Below are 14,638 nucleotides of genomic sequence, written 5' to 3' on the forward strand. Positions count from 1 at the left end.
TTAAACCTAGAGCAGAGATCTTCCAACTACGGCCCTCCAGCTGTTGCGGAACTACACTTCCCATGAGGCATTGTAAAACTCTGACATTCACAGACATGACTAGGCATGATGGGAATTGTAGTTTCTGAACAACTGGAGGGCCATAGTTTGAAGACCCCTGGCCTAGAGTGTTTAACCTCTTCTGGACCACACCACGCAGATATACTGTGGCAGGACGGCCCTCTTGCGATAAATCGCAATCACATTGTGATTGGACACAGCAGGAGCCAATCAGTGGGTCCGGCAGACCTGATGTTCACTGGCACTCCTCAATCGTTCTCAGAAAAGGCAGACTGGCCTTCTGTGAGAGGGGAAGATGCAGATATTGTGTTTCTGCTAAGCAGAAAGACGAATCTCTATCTTCCCCCAGTCAAAGCATCCCCCACACAGTTAGAAAGCACTCCCTAGGAGCACATTTAACCCTTTGATTGCCCCTGATGTTAACACCCTCCCTGCCAGTGTCAGTACAGTGACTGCATTTTTTTTTTAGCACTAATCACTGAGCTGACTTTGTATTAGTGTCACTGCTTCCTAGAAAAGTGTAAGTTAGGTGTCCGATTTATTCGCCACGATGTCGCAGTCCCGATAAAAATCCATAAATATATACCATAGGTGGAGATGCTAAAAATTGGGTAAAAAATGTTATTTTTTTCAAAATTGTCAGGTTTTATAACGCAAAAAATAAAAACTGCAGAGGTGAGCAAATACCACCAAAAGAAAGCTCTATTTGTGGGGAAAAAAGGACATCGATTTTATTTGGGTACAGTGTTGCACGACCGCGCAATTTTCAATTAAACGAATGCAGTACCAACAAAAATGGCCTGGTCATGAAGGGGGGGTAAACCTTCTGGGGCTGAAGTGGTTAATGAGTTTTGTAACAATGTCTGTCAGTTTGTTTAAAATGGAAACAAACCCAATTAATTAAAGTTTCTCAAAACAGTTATGTGGACTTGTAATGGTTCCCTATGGGATCGCGTCTGTTAGCGGATGGAGCATCCGCTAACGTCCGCGACCATCCGCGTCCGTCAGGATCCGCTTTTGCGGACGGAAGAAAACCCTATTTTTCTTCCGTTCGGCGGAACGGATCGGATGCAGGCGGACAGACAGTCCGTCTGCATCCGATCCCACATAGGGGAGAGCGGAGGAGAGACAGGGCGGTCTCTGCACTGTGTGCGGGGACCGCCCTATCCGCCGACAGCTCAGCTGAGCTTTTGCGGACACACGGAGCGGACACAAAAACGGTCCGCTCCGTGTGAAAGGACCCTAACTGTTCGAAAAACGAGCAAACTGTCTAAATGACCGAGTTTCGGACGATTTTTCGTATAGTGTATGGCCAGCATTACATTCAAGGCAATGCCGTAAATAAGGGCCCTTTCACACTGGTGCGTTTTTTCCGCGTTTTCACTGTAAAAATAGCGCTATTAAAACGCCCATAAAACGCTCCCCATGCCCCCTCCATTGAAATGAATTAAAAACCGCTGTAAAAACGCGGCAAAAACGGAGCATTAAATTTGCGGTAAAACACTGCGATTTTACTGCGTTTTTAATTCATTTCAATGGAGAGGGGCATGGGGAGCGTTTTAATAGCGCTATTTTTACCACGAAAACGCGGCAAAAACGCAATAGTGTGAAAGAGCCCTAACTGTCACAGATTCTTTTTCTCTCAACTTAACTGTCAAGCCATCAAATAGCAGGTGGTATAACTGATCACATGTGCAGCATCATGACAACTGCAGATCAAACAGAGGATAAAGAAGAACTAAACCCATCTATTTACCAGTTTAAAAAAACAGTTACCGTACATTCAAGCATGGGCCAGGATTGTAACTGTACCATTTGCTTGTGCTCTCAACCAAACTGTCAAACTATCATATGGCTGGTGTCATAACTGATCACATGTGCAGCATCATGGCAATTGAGGAAGCTAAGATGTCAGCTTCGCTGGCTGATAGGAAACGATAGGAGAGTTTAGTTCCGCTTTGGCTTTAAAGTATTGGAAGCTTTGCCTCTAGATTTAGTATCTTGGGGGCCCTGACGCTTATTTGCTTCCCCCTTTCGGTGGAACATCTGGCACCTTTCTAGAGGGAGGGGGAATGGGTACCTGTTTTTCAGAGGTACTCTTCCCTACTTCCAGGAGACATCGCCAGGGCGCCGTTGTAGTGTCACATAGTGTGTGGTGTAGCAAGATGGCGGCGACGGAACGTCACTTCCGGAGCAATCTGTGATGGGGAACAGAATGTGACAAGACACCGTCCCTCGAAAGTTCAGCCCCCTCCTCCTTCCCCACCGCCGGGCCAGTTAGAATGGGCAGCGCGCTCCGCGGATTCGCAGCAGGGAACCAGCTGTGGAGCTGAAAGGCTTCACTGAGTTTCCCTTACAAGAAATGGGGGTGGTAGCACCTCAGAGTCGATCTGAAGATTGGCTGGGGTGCCGACATCACGGGTACCCTGGACAGGTAAGTTTCCATATATTAAAAGTCAGCAGCTACAGTATTTGTATCTGCTGACTTTAAATTTTTTCATGGGGGGACGATGACGACACACTCCTTTTCAATTTGCAGGGCTTGATCTCACTTCCTGTTTTGGCTATGGGACAGGAAGTGAAGGGAAATCTCCCCAATAGAACACAGATGGCAAAGAAAAAAACCCTCCCTTAGACCCCTTTCACACTGGGGCACTTTTCAGGTATTTTAGCGCTAAAAATAGCGCCTGTAAAGCGCGTCTCATGTCTCCCCAGTGTGAAGGCCGAGTGGTGGGGTGGTGCGCTTGTGGGACGGGAAGAAAAAGTCCTGCAAACAGCATTTTTGGGGCAGTTTAGGAGCAGCGTATACATCGCTTACCAAATCGCCCTGCCCATTAAAATGAATGGGGAGCACCTGCAAAGCAGTTCGGCAGCGCCGCAACATGGGCGCTTTTAACTTTCCTCAGCCGCTAGCGGGGATTAAAATTTCCTGCTAACTCTGGCACTGCCCCACTGAGAAAGTACCCTAACTCTATGTAAAATTAAAATAAAAGTTTTGCCTTTAGTCCTGTTTCTATGGTATTGGACGCGGGAATTGCAATTTGGTTTACTCTCCCCTACATGTGAAAATGAACATTTGGGAACACAATACAAGTCCATGTAAACACATGTATGAGAGAATTAATAAGGAAGGGCAATATTAACACATTAGAGAATTGTATGCTCCCCCCCGGGATATGAACTTGGTTCCTTCCTCGTCGTTTCCCTCAGAGTGGCGGTCTGTACCAAGTCACTGCGGAAGGTGGCACCGTGTCTGTCCGTGTAGTGGGCCCGTACCCCGGGACTGGAGTAGCTCTGTAGTCCGGAGAGGGGACGGACTGACTGACTGACAGGAAGGAAGGAACCATGTTGTCCCGACTGCTGCGACCTGGCCGCGGCTTCCCGAGAGTTTTGCTCGGTCTGGGCCTGGCCGTGGCAGCGGCGAGCGTTTCGGAGAGCCCCGGGGAGGAGGACGGGCAGAGGAAAAGGAAAAGCCGGGCGGCCTACGGCACGGCTATAGATAGGAGCCGGGAGTTACTGAGGAGGGTGAAGGTAACCGAGGAGGGCCGGGGGACTTCATACACTACAACTCCCAGCATGCTGTGCGGGAAACACACAGTCAGTGGAGGCGCCTAGTCTCCTACACACATGATGAACGCTGATATCAGGCTTCAGGAAGCCCTTCTAATGGGCACATTGTATGTGTGGGGAGAGGATGTGTTTATATTGCCATTAGTGGGCACGAAGTACTACATGTACAATCAAGTCCATCAGTGATCATACATGCATTGATTTTATCTGATCTGCAAATGGCTGAATAGACATAACCCTCCAATGCCATAGATTTGGGCTTCCTTCCAGATACGGTACACCTGTCCAGGCCAGGCCGTGTTTACCTGCACAGGTGTTCCATGTATCCCGTGCTGTTGATTGGGTGGTGGGGCGTGGGGGGCTGCAGCTCGCACTGTCTGTATTCAGAGCCCCCCACCCACACAGATGCCATATTGGGACACAGTGGCTGTGTCTGTGCCCCAATAGATATCAATGGCACACGGGCACATGGAACGCCTGCGCTGGTAAATCTGGCCCTGCACGGTATTGTACCCTGAGTGAACGAGACCTAAGCCTAGGTTCAGACTAGTGCGATGCAGAAACCAGCGTGATTACAGCGCTGTATCTCTCCTGCAGGCAGTTCACGCCGCTCTCTGCGGGTGTCAATACATTGGTAATGACACCCCCAGAACGGTTCACAGAGCGCAGTGCGGATTCGTACAGAAATCGTATGGCACCCATGCAATCCCATTCCAGTGCGGAGTGTGGATTGGTACAGAAATCGTATGGCACCCATGCAATCCGATTCCAGTGCGGAGTGTGGATTGGTACAGAAATCGTATGGCACCCATGCAATCCGATTCCAGTGCGGAGTGGGGATTCGTACAGAAATCGTATGGCACCCATGCAATCCGATTCCAGTGCGGAGTGCGGATTCGTACAGAAATCGTATGGCACCCATGCAATCCGATTCCAGTGCAGATTCGTACAGAAATCGTATGGCACCCATGCAATCCGATTCCAGTGCGGAGTGTGGATTGGTACAGAAATCGTATGGCACCCATGCAATCCGATTCCAGTGCGGAGAAGAAAAAAGTCCCTGCGCCTTTTTTCTGTGCGAATCCAATGCAAGTTCAGCCATACATACATCGCATATAATCAGCACCTATGGTGTGGGTGCAAATCGCACGCCATGTCTGAGATCACACTAGTCTGAACCTAGGCTTAGACTCGATTTTACAAAAACGATTTTACAAAAACGATGGATTGTGTTGCATTGATCAGTAGAACCGAGAAGCTTTGGTCATGATTAAGGATGAGCTCCGGCGTGTTCGCATAGAACACGTGCAGAGCCCGCCAGGAAGTCGGCACCCGCGCTGCGCTAATCACAGCCAGGGAGACATTGTCCGATGCTCGGCTGCAGAGATCGGGAAATGTCTCCCTGGCTGTGATTAGCGCAGCGCGGGTGCTGACTTCCTGGCGGGCTCTGCACGTGTTCTATGCGAACACGCCGGAGCTCATCCGTAGTCATGATTTGAGCCCCTGGTTCACACTGGTGCCATTTGACATGTCAAATTGGTGGCATTTGCCGGCAATGGCACCGTCCTAATCGGTGCGACACCGCATCTGCGGCGCTGCTCTGATTTCAACAAGTAGTTTCTGTACTATTTTTTGCGTCTTCGGCCCGCGATTTACAGAGACGTCTCTGGAATCGGGGCTGACAAGTGGGAGTGAAATCTTCATCTTCAAAAGCTTCATTCCCGCAGCTCAGTGTGAACCAGAGTCATATTTTCATCAGATTATCAGATTGATAACTTACAATTCTATCTTCCAACTATCCATTGAATTGCACTTCCTCATGTGCTAGCGGGGGTTAATACCGCACAGCTAGCGGCCGAATCCCGCGGCAATTCTGACTGTATAGCAGCGCTATTTTTACCGGCGCTATACCGCCACCGCACCTCCCGCCCCAGTGTGAAAGGGGTCTAAAGATCACATTTCTCGTGGCGTTACATTATACAAAAAAATTGGGTTAACTTTACTGTTTTTAGTTTTTTTTATTTATTTAAATTTTTTTTTTTTATTCTTTTGTGTATTTTTTATTTATTTTTTTAAAAAAATTGCATTTGAAAGACCGCTGCGCAAACGACCGTCATTTTATTTTCTAGGTTCTCTGCTAAAAAATATATAATGTTTGGGGTTCTAAGTAATTTTCTAGCAAAAAAGGTACTGTTTTTTTAACTTGTAAGCAACAAGTGTCAGAAAAAGGCTTAGTCTTTAAAGAGGAACTTCAGTCTGCTCACATAACTTGTAATAAAAACATCTTTGCCATTCTTAAGCTTCTCTCCAACCACTTTGCATATTATTTTATATATACTGCGATTCTGTAATTGCCAAATATGCTGCAGAAATCTCCCTCCGCTGAGTCTCGCTGCATCCATTTTAACTGTGGGCAGCTGAAGCTGCTGCCTGTTCACTTCCTGAATTTACACAGAGGAACACCTCCAACTCTGCAGCTCTCGTTGGCCCTCTTACGACTCACCCCCCTTCCCTTCCTGACAATGTCAGGAGCGTGAGAGTGAGAGCTGTGCATGATGACATAAGCCTAGGCTAATAACCAGACAAGAAACAGGAAGTGGGATGTATAAGCTATTTAGGGAAAAAAATTGTACCTTTTACAACCTCTTTAAATCTTCTGCCCTTGTTGTTTTAAAGCGGAGGTTCACCCTAAAACAATTATATACCATTACATCCAGCATACTTCCGACATGTACAGTATGCTGGTATGTTTTTTTTTTTTTTTTGTTTCGCCGCCTTATAGTTCTTTTTCACCCGTCTTCCGGGTTCTCACTCGCGCCGGGAGTAGGCGTTCCTATGAAGAGGCGTAGATGATGGACGTGCGAATAAGCGCACGGCTATATAAAGCGCCTGCGCAGTCAGCTCTACACCGCTCCTAGTCTGTGCGCAGGCGCTGTATAGAGCCGAGTCCCAGTTTGGCTATTTTCGGAACGCGTGACGCGCCTTATGCGCACGTCAATCATCTACGCCTCTTCATAGGAACGCCTATTCTCTGCGGGAGTGAGAACCCCAGAAGCCAGGTGAAAAAGAACTATAAGACGGTATGTACAGCGAAAAAATAAAAAATACCAGCATACTGTACATGTCGGAAGTATGCTGGATGTAATGGTATATACATGTTTTTTTAGGGTGAACCTCCGCTTTAAAACAACAAGGGCAGATGATTTAAAGGGGTTGTAAAGGTAATTTTTTTCCTTTACCTTAGTACAGTCCTCCTTCACTTACCTCATCCTTTCATTTTGCTTTTAAATGTCCTTATTTCTTCTGAGAAATCCTCACTTCCTGTTCTTCTGTCTGTAACTCCACACAGTAATGCAAGGCTTTCTCCCTGGTGTGGAGTGTCGTGCTCGCCCCCTCCGTTGGACTACAGGAGAGTCAGGATGTCCACTAACACACAGCTCCTTTCTCTATCTGCAATGTAGAGAGTATCCTGACTCTCCTGTAGTCCAAGGGAGGGGGCGAACACGACACTCCACACCAGGGAGAAAGCCTCACATTACTGTGTGGCGTTACAGACAGAAGAAAAGGAAGTGAGGATTTCTCAGAAGAAATAAGGACATTTAAAAGCAAAATCAAAGGATGAGGTAAGTGAAGGAGGACTGCACTAAGGTAAAGGAAGCTATTTAGGAGAAAAACAAATTACCTTTACAACCCCTTTAAATTCGTGAGGGGGGTTGAATCGAGACAAATAATCGTGCAGTTCTAGTGTATGGCCACCATGAGAGAGGCCAGCTTAGCCAGGGTTCTGTCACCTATATGCTGGAAGAGATGGCTGGAGATCAGGTATGTTTGGATCCCCCGTTCACATTGACTGCAGCTTTGAAATTGTGAGACTTCATCTGAAATCGCATGATTTCAAAGCTGCACGTCAGTGCGACTTCTGTGCAACTTTGAAGACATCTGTGAGGCTTTATGCACAGATATCTATTCAAGTCGCACCCACAATCGCCAAAAGTAGTGTAAGTACTACTTTTTCAAATCGATGCAGCACCACAAAGTTGGCGTGGCACCCTTTTGAATAGTGTGATTGCTGGCAATAGGATGTGACTGTCAAATCGTATGACAAGTCGCTCCAATGTGAATCCACCTGAGTTATCCCTCCAGAAGGCTGTTACTGCACACTGCCAATCCTAACTGGCCGAGGTGTTCCGCGCTCCAGAGCTGCACACATACAAGGGGGGTTTATACACGGGGGGGGGGGGGCAGAGATTGCCTCAGCCACTTATGATTGGTGGTGTGCAGTGACAACTTCCTGGCAGGATAGGTCAGGCAGGTTTGGACTAGGATATGAACAAGCTTGAGCTCATCCTTGATGGAGATTCCCTGGAGGAATTAAATGACTGGCACCAGGCTAAAGTGAGCTTTGCTTTTTTTTGTACCCCATGGGGGACGATTACCTGGCAGTTCAAGCTGCATAAACAAGCGACTGATTTCCTGTGTACAAACCTGGCTAGGCTTGATTTGGTTGGGCACATTGGGCCAAATCCTCAAAAGGGATACGCAGGCGGAACTGCTGTTCAGCCTGCGTATCCCTGTGCCTATCTTTGGAACTGATCCTCAGAAGCAGTTTTCCAAAGATAGGCAGAAGATCCGACATCTGTAAGAGACTTACACTGTCAGATCTTAGGATGCAGTACCGCATCCGCCGCTGGGGGCATTTCGTAATGAAATGCCGCTTTACGTATGCAAATGAGGACTTACGGAGATCCACAAAGCTTTTCAGCTTTGTTTTTTCTGCGTAAGTTTACGTTTGCATACGTAAAATTAGGGCTGCTTTTACAAGGTGTAAACTGTTTACACCTTGTAAAAACAGACCTTTTTTTCGATCGCCGCGATTTTTTTTAAATTTTGAATTTTTTTTTTACCCGACGCAACTTTATTGTCCCGTCGCAATCCACAAAGCCCGGCGTAACGTAATTTCGCGCGCTGCCCGGCGGGAAAATTAAGTCACGAGCATGCGCAGTACGGCCGGCGAGGGAGCGCGCCTCATTTAAATTGTCATCGCCCCCTGCAGAAGAGGACCGCCTTGCGCCGGAGACATTTAAGTTACACGGCCGAAAATTTCTAGGTAAGTGCTTTGTGGATCGGGCACTTAGGTAGAAATTTTCCGCCAGTGTAACTTAAATGGTAAAAGTTAAGTTACGCCGCCTGGCTGAGGATTTGGCCCATTGACACTGCCATGGTGGTGTGTTGCGTTAAGGCAGCCTAATTAAAGGAGAAGTCCAGCCTGAGCTCGTTTGGCTGGGCTTCTCCTGAGAGCCGGTTCACACTGCGGCGGCACGACTTCGGGGGCAACTCTGTAAGTCGTCCTGAAGACGACTTCAGAGGCGATTAGCAAAATGACTTCTGTATAGAAGTCAATGCAAGTCGCCCCCGAAGTTGTACAAGAACCTTTTTCTAAGTCTGAGCAACTTACGTCGCTCCTATTATAACTGTTTTATTGCATAGAATGGGACGCGACTCGAGTCGCCCCAGTGTGACCTGGCTCTTAGGGTCACAGGAGTGCAATTCGTTTTTCACTCCTATGACCTGTTTTCAGCAGAGAGCAGTCTGAAGTCTGCTCTCTGCTGACGTTCTAGGAATTGGTTCAGGCACCGTGTCATCCCGACAAATTCTGCATCTGCCAGGTACCTGGACTGATGCCCATCTTAACCTCTCAGCGAGCCGCCCCTCCAAAGCTCAGCGCTCCAGTGAGCGAGGAGGAGCAGAGAGGAGAGCTGCTGATTGACAGTCAGCAGCTCTCCTCTCAGGGATCTGTGAGAAGTGAGCCATTGTCTGTGTTCGATCACTCTGCTCTCAGTGCAGAGGTGCCCGGGGACCGATGCTGCAACCACCTAGATAAGGCTGGATTCGCACCTATGGCATTTTTTGTGCTTTTTGCATTTTGCACTACAGTCCATTTAACATGGTTTCCTATGGAACATGTTCTGTAGTGCAAAAATGCAAAAAGCACTAAATGCCATAGGTGTGAATCCAGCCTAAGTATGAATGGGCAAAAAAAACAACCCAATACTTCTCTTTTAAATTAATGTACCAACGCACCAGAATGGGCAAAAAACCCATAAAATCAACAATTTGCAATGCAGCACACCACAATGCACAGTAGAGAGTTGCTGTACATTGTGATATACTGTGATGAATGTGTGTCGAAGGCACACTGGAGTGTAATTTGAAATGAATGGCACTACAACACATAAACCCCTGTAACATGCGGTACTAACATATCGAAACGGAGAACTGTAAGTGAGCCGTAAAGCTTATGTATGATGGTGCATCAGACATGACCAGACGACCACATCATATTCTCGCAGTATGTTCTGTGAGGCCGCAGTGTAGGTTACAGTGTGTAATTTACCAAAAAGTGTGGTTTGCTATGGAATGTATGCTCCAGTGTGCGAGTATATGCCAGCTAAGAGGTGGCGTGCCTGAAATAAATTCTTTTCTCCACTATTTTTAGGTTTGTCCGGCCACGGTTAGCTTTTTACATGTGCGCCTCGTGTAGACACAACAACCCTTGAATTATGTACTGATATTGAAAGTGACTGAAAAAAACATAACCTAAGCAAGCCGTCGCCAATGTTGTAGTGGGGGTACGATGGGGACATCTGCAGATATGTCTGCTGTGGCTGTGACACAATCACATCACATGATCGCATGCTGCTGCTCGGAGAGTTTGGCTACTTTCACACAAGCGCCCCATCCCATTGAAATCAATGGGCAGCGCCGCTGGGCTGTTTTAACCTGTCAGAATATCACTGCAAAAACGACGGTAAAGCAGCGCTAAAAATATCGGCGCTTTATCACCGATGCCCCCATCGCCCAAGTGTGAAAGTAACCTTTTAGTTAGGGTTATCCCGGACTTCCATTTTAAGTGGTTGTAAAGGAGTCGGCATCTCTGTAATTTCCAAAATAAACCCTAGTTAACCGGAATGATTTACCCCTTAATGACCAGGCCATTTTTTTGCGATACGGCATTGCATCGCTTTAACTGACAATTGCTTGGTCATGCGATGCTGTACCCAAACAAAACGTCCCTTTTTTTTTTTTTTTTCACACAAATAGAGCTTTCTTTTGGTGGTATTTGAGCACCTCTGCGATTCTTATTTTTGAGCTATAAACAAAGAAAGAGCGACAATTTAAAAAAAAAAGTAAGTAATCTTCTACATATTTTTGGCAGAAAATCACAATAAGCGTATATTGATTAGTTCGCTCAAATGTTTTGGCGTCTATAAAATGGGGGATATATTTATGGCATTTTTATTATAATGGTTTTCTTTTTGTACTAGTAATCTGCGATTTTTAGAGGGACTGCAACATTGCGGAGGACAGAGCGGACACTTTTGACACTTTTTGCGACCAGTGACATTATTGCAGTGATCAGAGCTAAAATGTATTATAACTGTATAAATGACACTGGTAGGGAAGGGGTTGTCACTAGGTGACGATCAAGGGGTTAAGTGTGTCCTAGGAAGGTGTTTTTAACTGTGGGGGGTGGACTGACTGTGAGTAGAGAGAGATCACTGTTCCCTGATCACTAGGAACAGACAATCACACTGTACTCCTCTGTCAGAACGGGGATCTGTTTTTTTTTTTTTAAACCGGCAGATCCTCGTTCTGGCTCTCTGTGGAGCGATCACGGGTGGCCGCCGACCACGCGCATTGGCTCCGGCAACATGCGGCGGGCTATATCTATTAAACAGACTGGCATACAGCTGCGGTTTTTCGCTCAGCTGAGCCAACCTGCCGCGGCTGGTTGACGAGGGGTTAAAGTCCATGTAAAATTATTTAATCCGCTCTGTAAATGTACAGTGTGTTTCTTTATATAACATTGTAGAAAATACCTTATTTAGAGCGCCGCTGGGCCTGCTTCCTGCTCCGAGCACTGCTGAGGGAGATGCCGAGATCCCCGCTGACGTCTGCCTTATTCTGAGCACTGTAGGGGGAGGGACCGCTGTCGTCGGCCTTGTTCTGAGCACTGTAGGGGGAGGGACCGCTGACGTCGGCCTTGTTCTGAGCACTGTAGGGGGAGGGACCGCTGTCGTCGGCCTTGTTCTGAGCACTGTAGGGGGAGGGACCGATGACGTCAGCCTAGTTCTGAGCACTGTAGGGGGAGGGACCGCTGTCGTCGGCCTTGTTCTGAGCACTGTAGGGGGAGGGACCGCTGACGTCAGCCTTGTTCGGAGCACTGTAGGGGGAGGGACCGCTGACGTCAGCCTTGTTCGGAGCACTGTAGGGGGAGGGACCGCTGACGTCGGCCTTGTTCTGAGCACTGTAGGGGGAGGGACCGCTGACGTCGGCCTTGTTCTGAGCACTGTAGGGGGAGGGACCGCTGACGTCGGCCTAGTTCTGAGCACTGTAGGGGGAGGGACCGCTGTCGTCAGCCTTGTTCTGAGCACTGTAGGGGGAGGGACTGCTGACGTCGGCCTTGTTCTGAGCACTGTAGGGGGAGGGACCGCTGACGTCGGCCTTGTTCTGAGCACTGTAGGGGGAGGGACCGCTGACGTCGGCCTTGTTCTGAGCACTGTAGGGGGAGGGACCGTTGACGTCAGCCTAGTTCTGAGCACTGTAGGGGGAGGGACCGCTGTCGTCGGCCTTGTTCTGAGCACTGTAGGGGGAGGGACCGCTGACGTCGGCCTTGTTCTGAGCACTGTAGGGGGAGGGACCGCTGACGTCTGCCTTGTTCTGAGCACTGTAGGGGGAGGGACCGCTGACGTCTGCCTTGTTCTGAGCACTGTAGGGGGAGGGACCGCTGACGTCTGCCTTGTTCTGAGCACTGTAGGGGGAGGGACCGCTGACGTCAGCCCTGTTCTGAGCACTGTAGGGGGAGGGACCGCTGACGTCGGCCTTGTTCTGAGCACTGTAGGGGGAGGGACCGCTGACGTCAGCCCTGTTCTGAGCACTGTAGGGGGAGGGACCGCTGACGTCAGCCTTGTTCTGAGCACTGTAGGGGGAGGGACCGCTGACGTCAGCCCTGTTCTGAGCACTGTAGGGGGAGGGACCGCTGACGTCGGCCTTGTTCGGAGCACTGTAGGGGGAGGGACCGCTGACGTCGGCCTTGTTCTGAGCACTGTAGGGGGAGGGACCGCTGACGTCGGCCTTGTTCTGAGCACTGTAGGGGGAGGGACCGCTGACGTCAGTCGAGAGGAGAGCTCCGGCGGGTCACATGAGCGCTGTAATTAAGGTATTTTCTACAATAATTTTACATAAAGACACACACTGGACATTAAATAATCCTTTTACAGCGTGGGTTACATGATTGTACAAGGACTTTAATAGGGATTATTTTTGGGGTAGGGCTTATATTGCAGCCATCTTAGAAAATCGAGAGTGGTCTTATTTTCGGGGACACTCGGTACCTACTGTGCAAACAGCAGATGCTAATGTTGTGTTATGATGAGCATTACTTCTGAGCATGCGTGTCTGTACTTTGGACTTTTGTGTGAAGGACTCCTGTACACACAATCGGATAATCCGACAACACACATTTGTTGGCGGACAATTTTAAAGCGTGCTATCCCACATTTGTTGGCAGAAAAATCTGACAACAATTGTCCGATGGAACATACAAACGGTCAGATTATCCGACAACAGCCTGTCCTCACACAATTCCCGTTGCATTATTCGATCGTGTGTACAAAGCTTTAACTAAACTTGTTCAGAAAAGCTTGTTGTAGTCTGCCATGACGTTTTCTCCCAAGAGACATGTAAAAGGTAAGAAACATTTTCGTAGGCATGCTGTGTAAATGGGAACACATAACACATATATACAGTAAAACCTTGGATTGTGAGCATAATTAGTTCCAGAAACATGCTTGTAATCCAAAGCACTTGTATATCAAAGCAAATTTCCCCATAAGAAATAATGGAAACTCAAATAATTTGTTCCACAACCATTTATTCATCGATTTTTCAGTTTATAGTCCATATAAAAAGATTATAGCAATGTGACCAGGTTGTGTAACCATAAATCTTAGGCCCCGTACTCACGACCAAACATGTCTGCTGAAACTGGTCCGCGGACCAGTTTCAGCAGACATGTTTGGCCGTGTGTAGGCCCGATCGGACCATTTTCGGGCGGATCGGACAGGTTTCCAGCGGACAACTGTTTCCTGGACTTGCTTTAAAACAGTCCGCTGGAAACCTGTCCGCCCGGACATGTACGGTCGTCTGTACAGACCTACCGTACATGTCTGGCCGCCCGCCATCCCTCGCATGCGTCGAATGACTTCGACGCATGCGTGGAAGCATTTAAAAGGCAGGCCCGCCCACGTCGCTGCGTCATTGTCGCGGCGACACCGCGTCATCACCGCGGACACGCCCCGCGTATTGTTTACGCGCGAACTTCTGTTCGATGGTGTGTACAGCCATCGAACAGAAGTCCCCGGGCAGACATGTCCGATGAAAACGGTCCGCGGACCGGTTTCATCGGACATGTCTGCTCGTGAGTACAAGGCCTTAGTGTCCACAAGGGGATTAGAAGAAAAATCCAGCAGGAGGTACAGAGTAGTAAAGAGAAGAGAGGCGCCTCTAAGTGTAGCTAAATGTTGTACCTTCATTAAATGTAACCATATTGCTAAACTTAGAGGCGCCTCTCTTCTCTTGTATTCAGTTGTGACATGACATCGCTTGTGTATCAAGTCAAAATGTATTAAAACATTTAGCTTGTCTTGCAAAATGCTCTCAAACCAAGTTACTCTCAAACCAAGGTTTTACTGTAATGGGGTTTTCTCAAATCTGAATGGAAACAAAATATTGCATACCTACCTTTCTGGCCACATGTGTGTTAAAACTTGGCCCTGTTGCTGATCCTCTGCATCATCAGTGACGTCATCCATGTGCTGTTGCTCCTTTTATTGTCCAGTCAGCAGGATGAGCTTCTTGATCTCAAAGTATCTAAAACATTTTTTGTAATAAACTCCTTTTTTCATTAAACTGAACTGAGGGGTTAAACGCTGAGCCTCCTACTGAA

General features: G+C 47.9%; 1 protein-coding gene across 1 annotated transcript in view; it reads left to right on the top strand.

The window, feature by feature from the left end:
- The first annotated feature begins 3,267 nt into the window (after positions 1–3,267).
- LACTB (lactamase beta) overlaps positions 3,268–14,638 on the top strand; it is a 64,752-nt gene continuing 53,381 nt past the window's right edge. Inside the window, exon 1 of the mRNA XM_040343071.1 lies at positions 3,268–3,591. Coding sequence (XP_040199005.1) covers positions 3,406–3,591 — 186 coding nt within the window. The 5' untranslated portion in view covers positions 3,268–3,405. The remainder of the gene's footprint in view (positions 3,592–14,638) is intronic.

Source organism: Rana temporaria, chromosome 3 (genome assembly GCF_905171775.1).
Source record: "Rana temporaria chromosome 3, aRanTem1.1, whole genome shotgun sequence".
Taxonomy (NCBI): domain Eukaryota; kingdom Metazoa; phylum Chordata; class Amphibia; order Anura; family Ranidae; genus Rana; species Rana temporaria.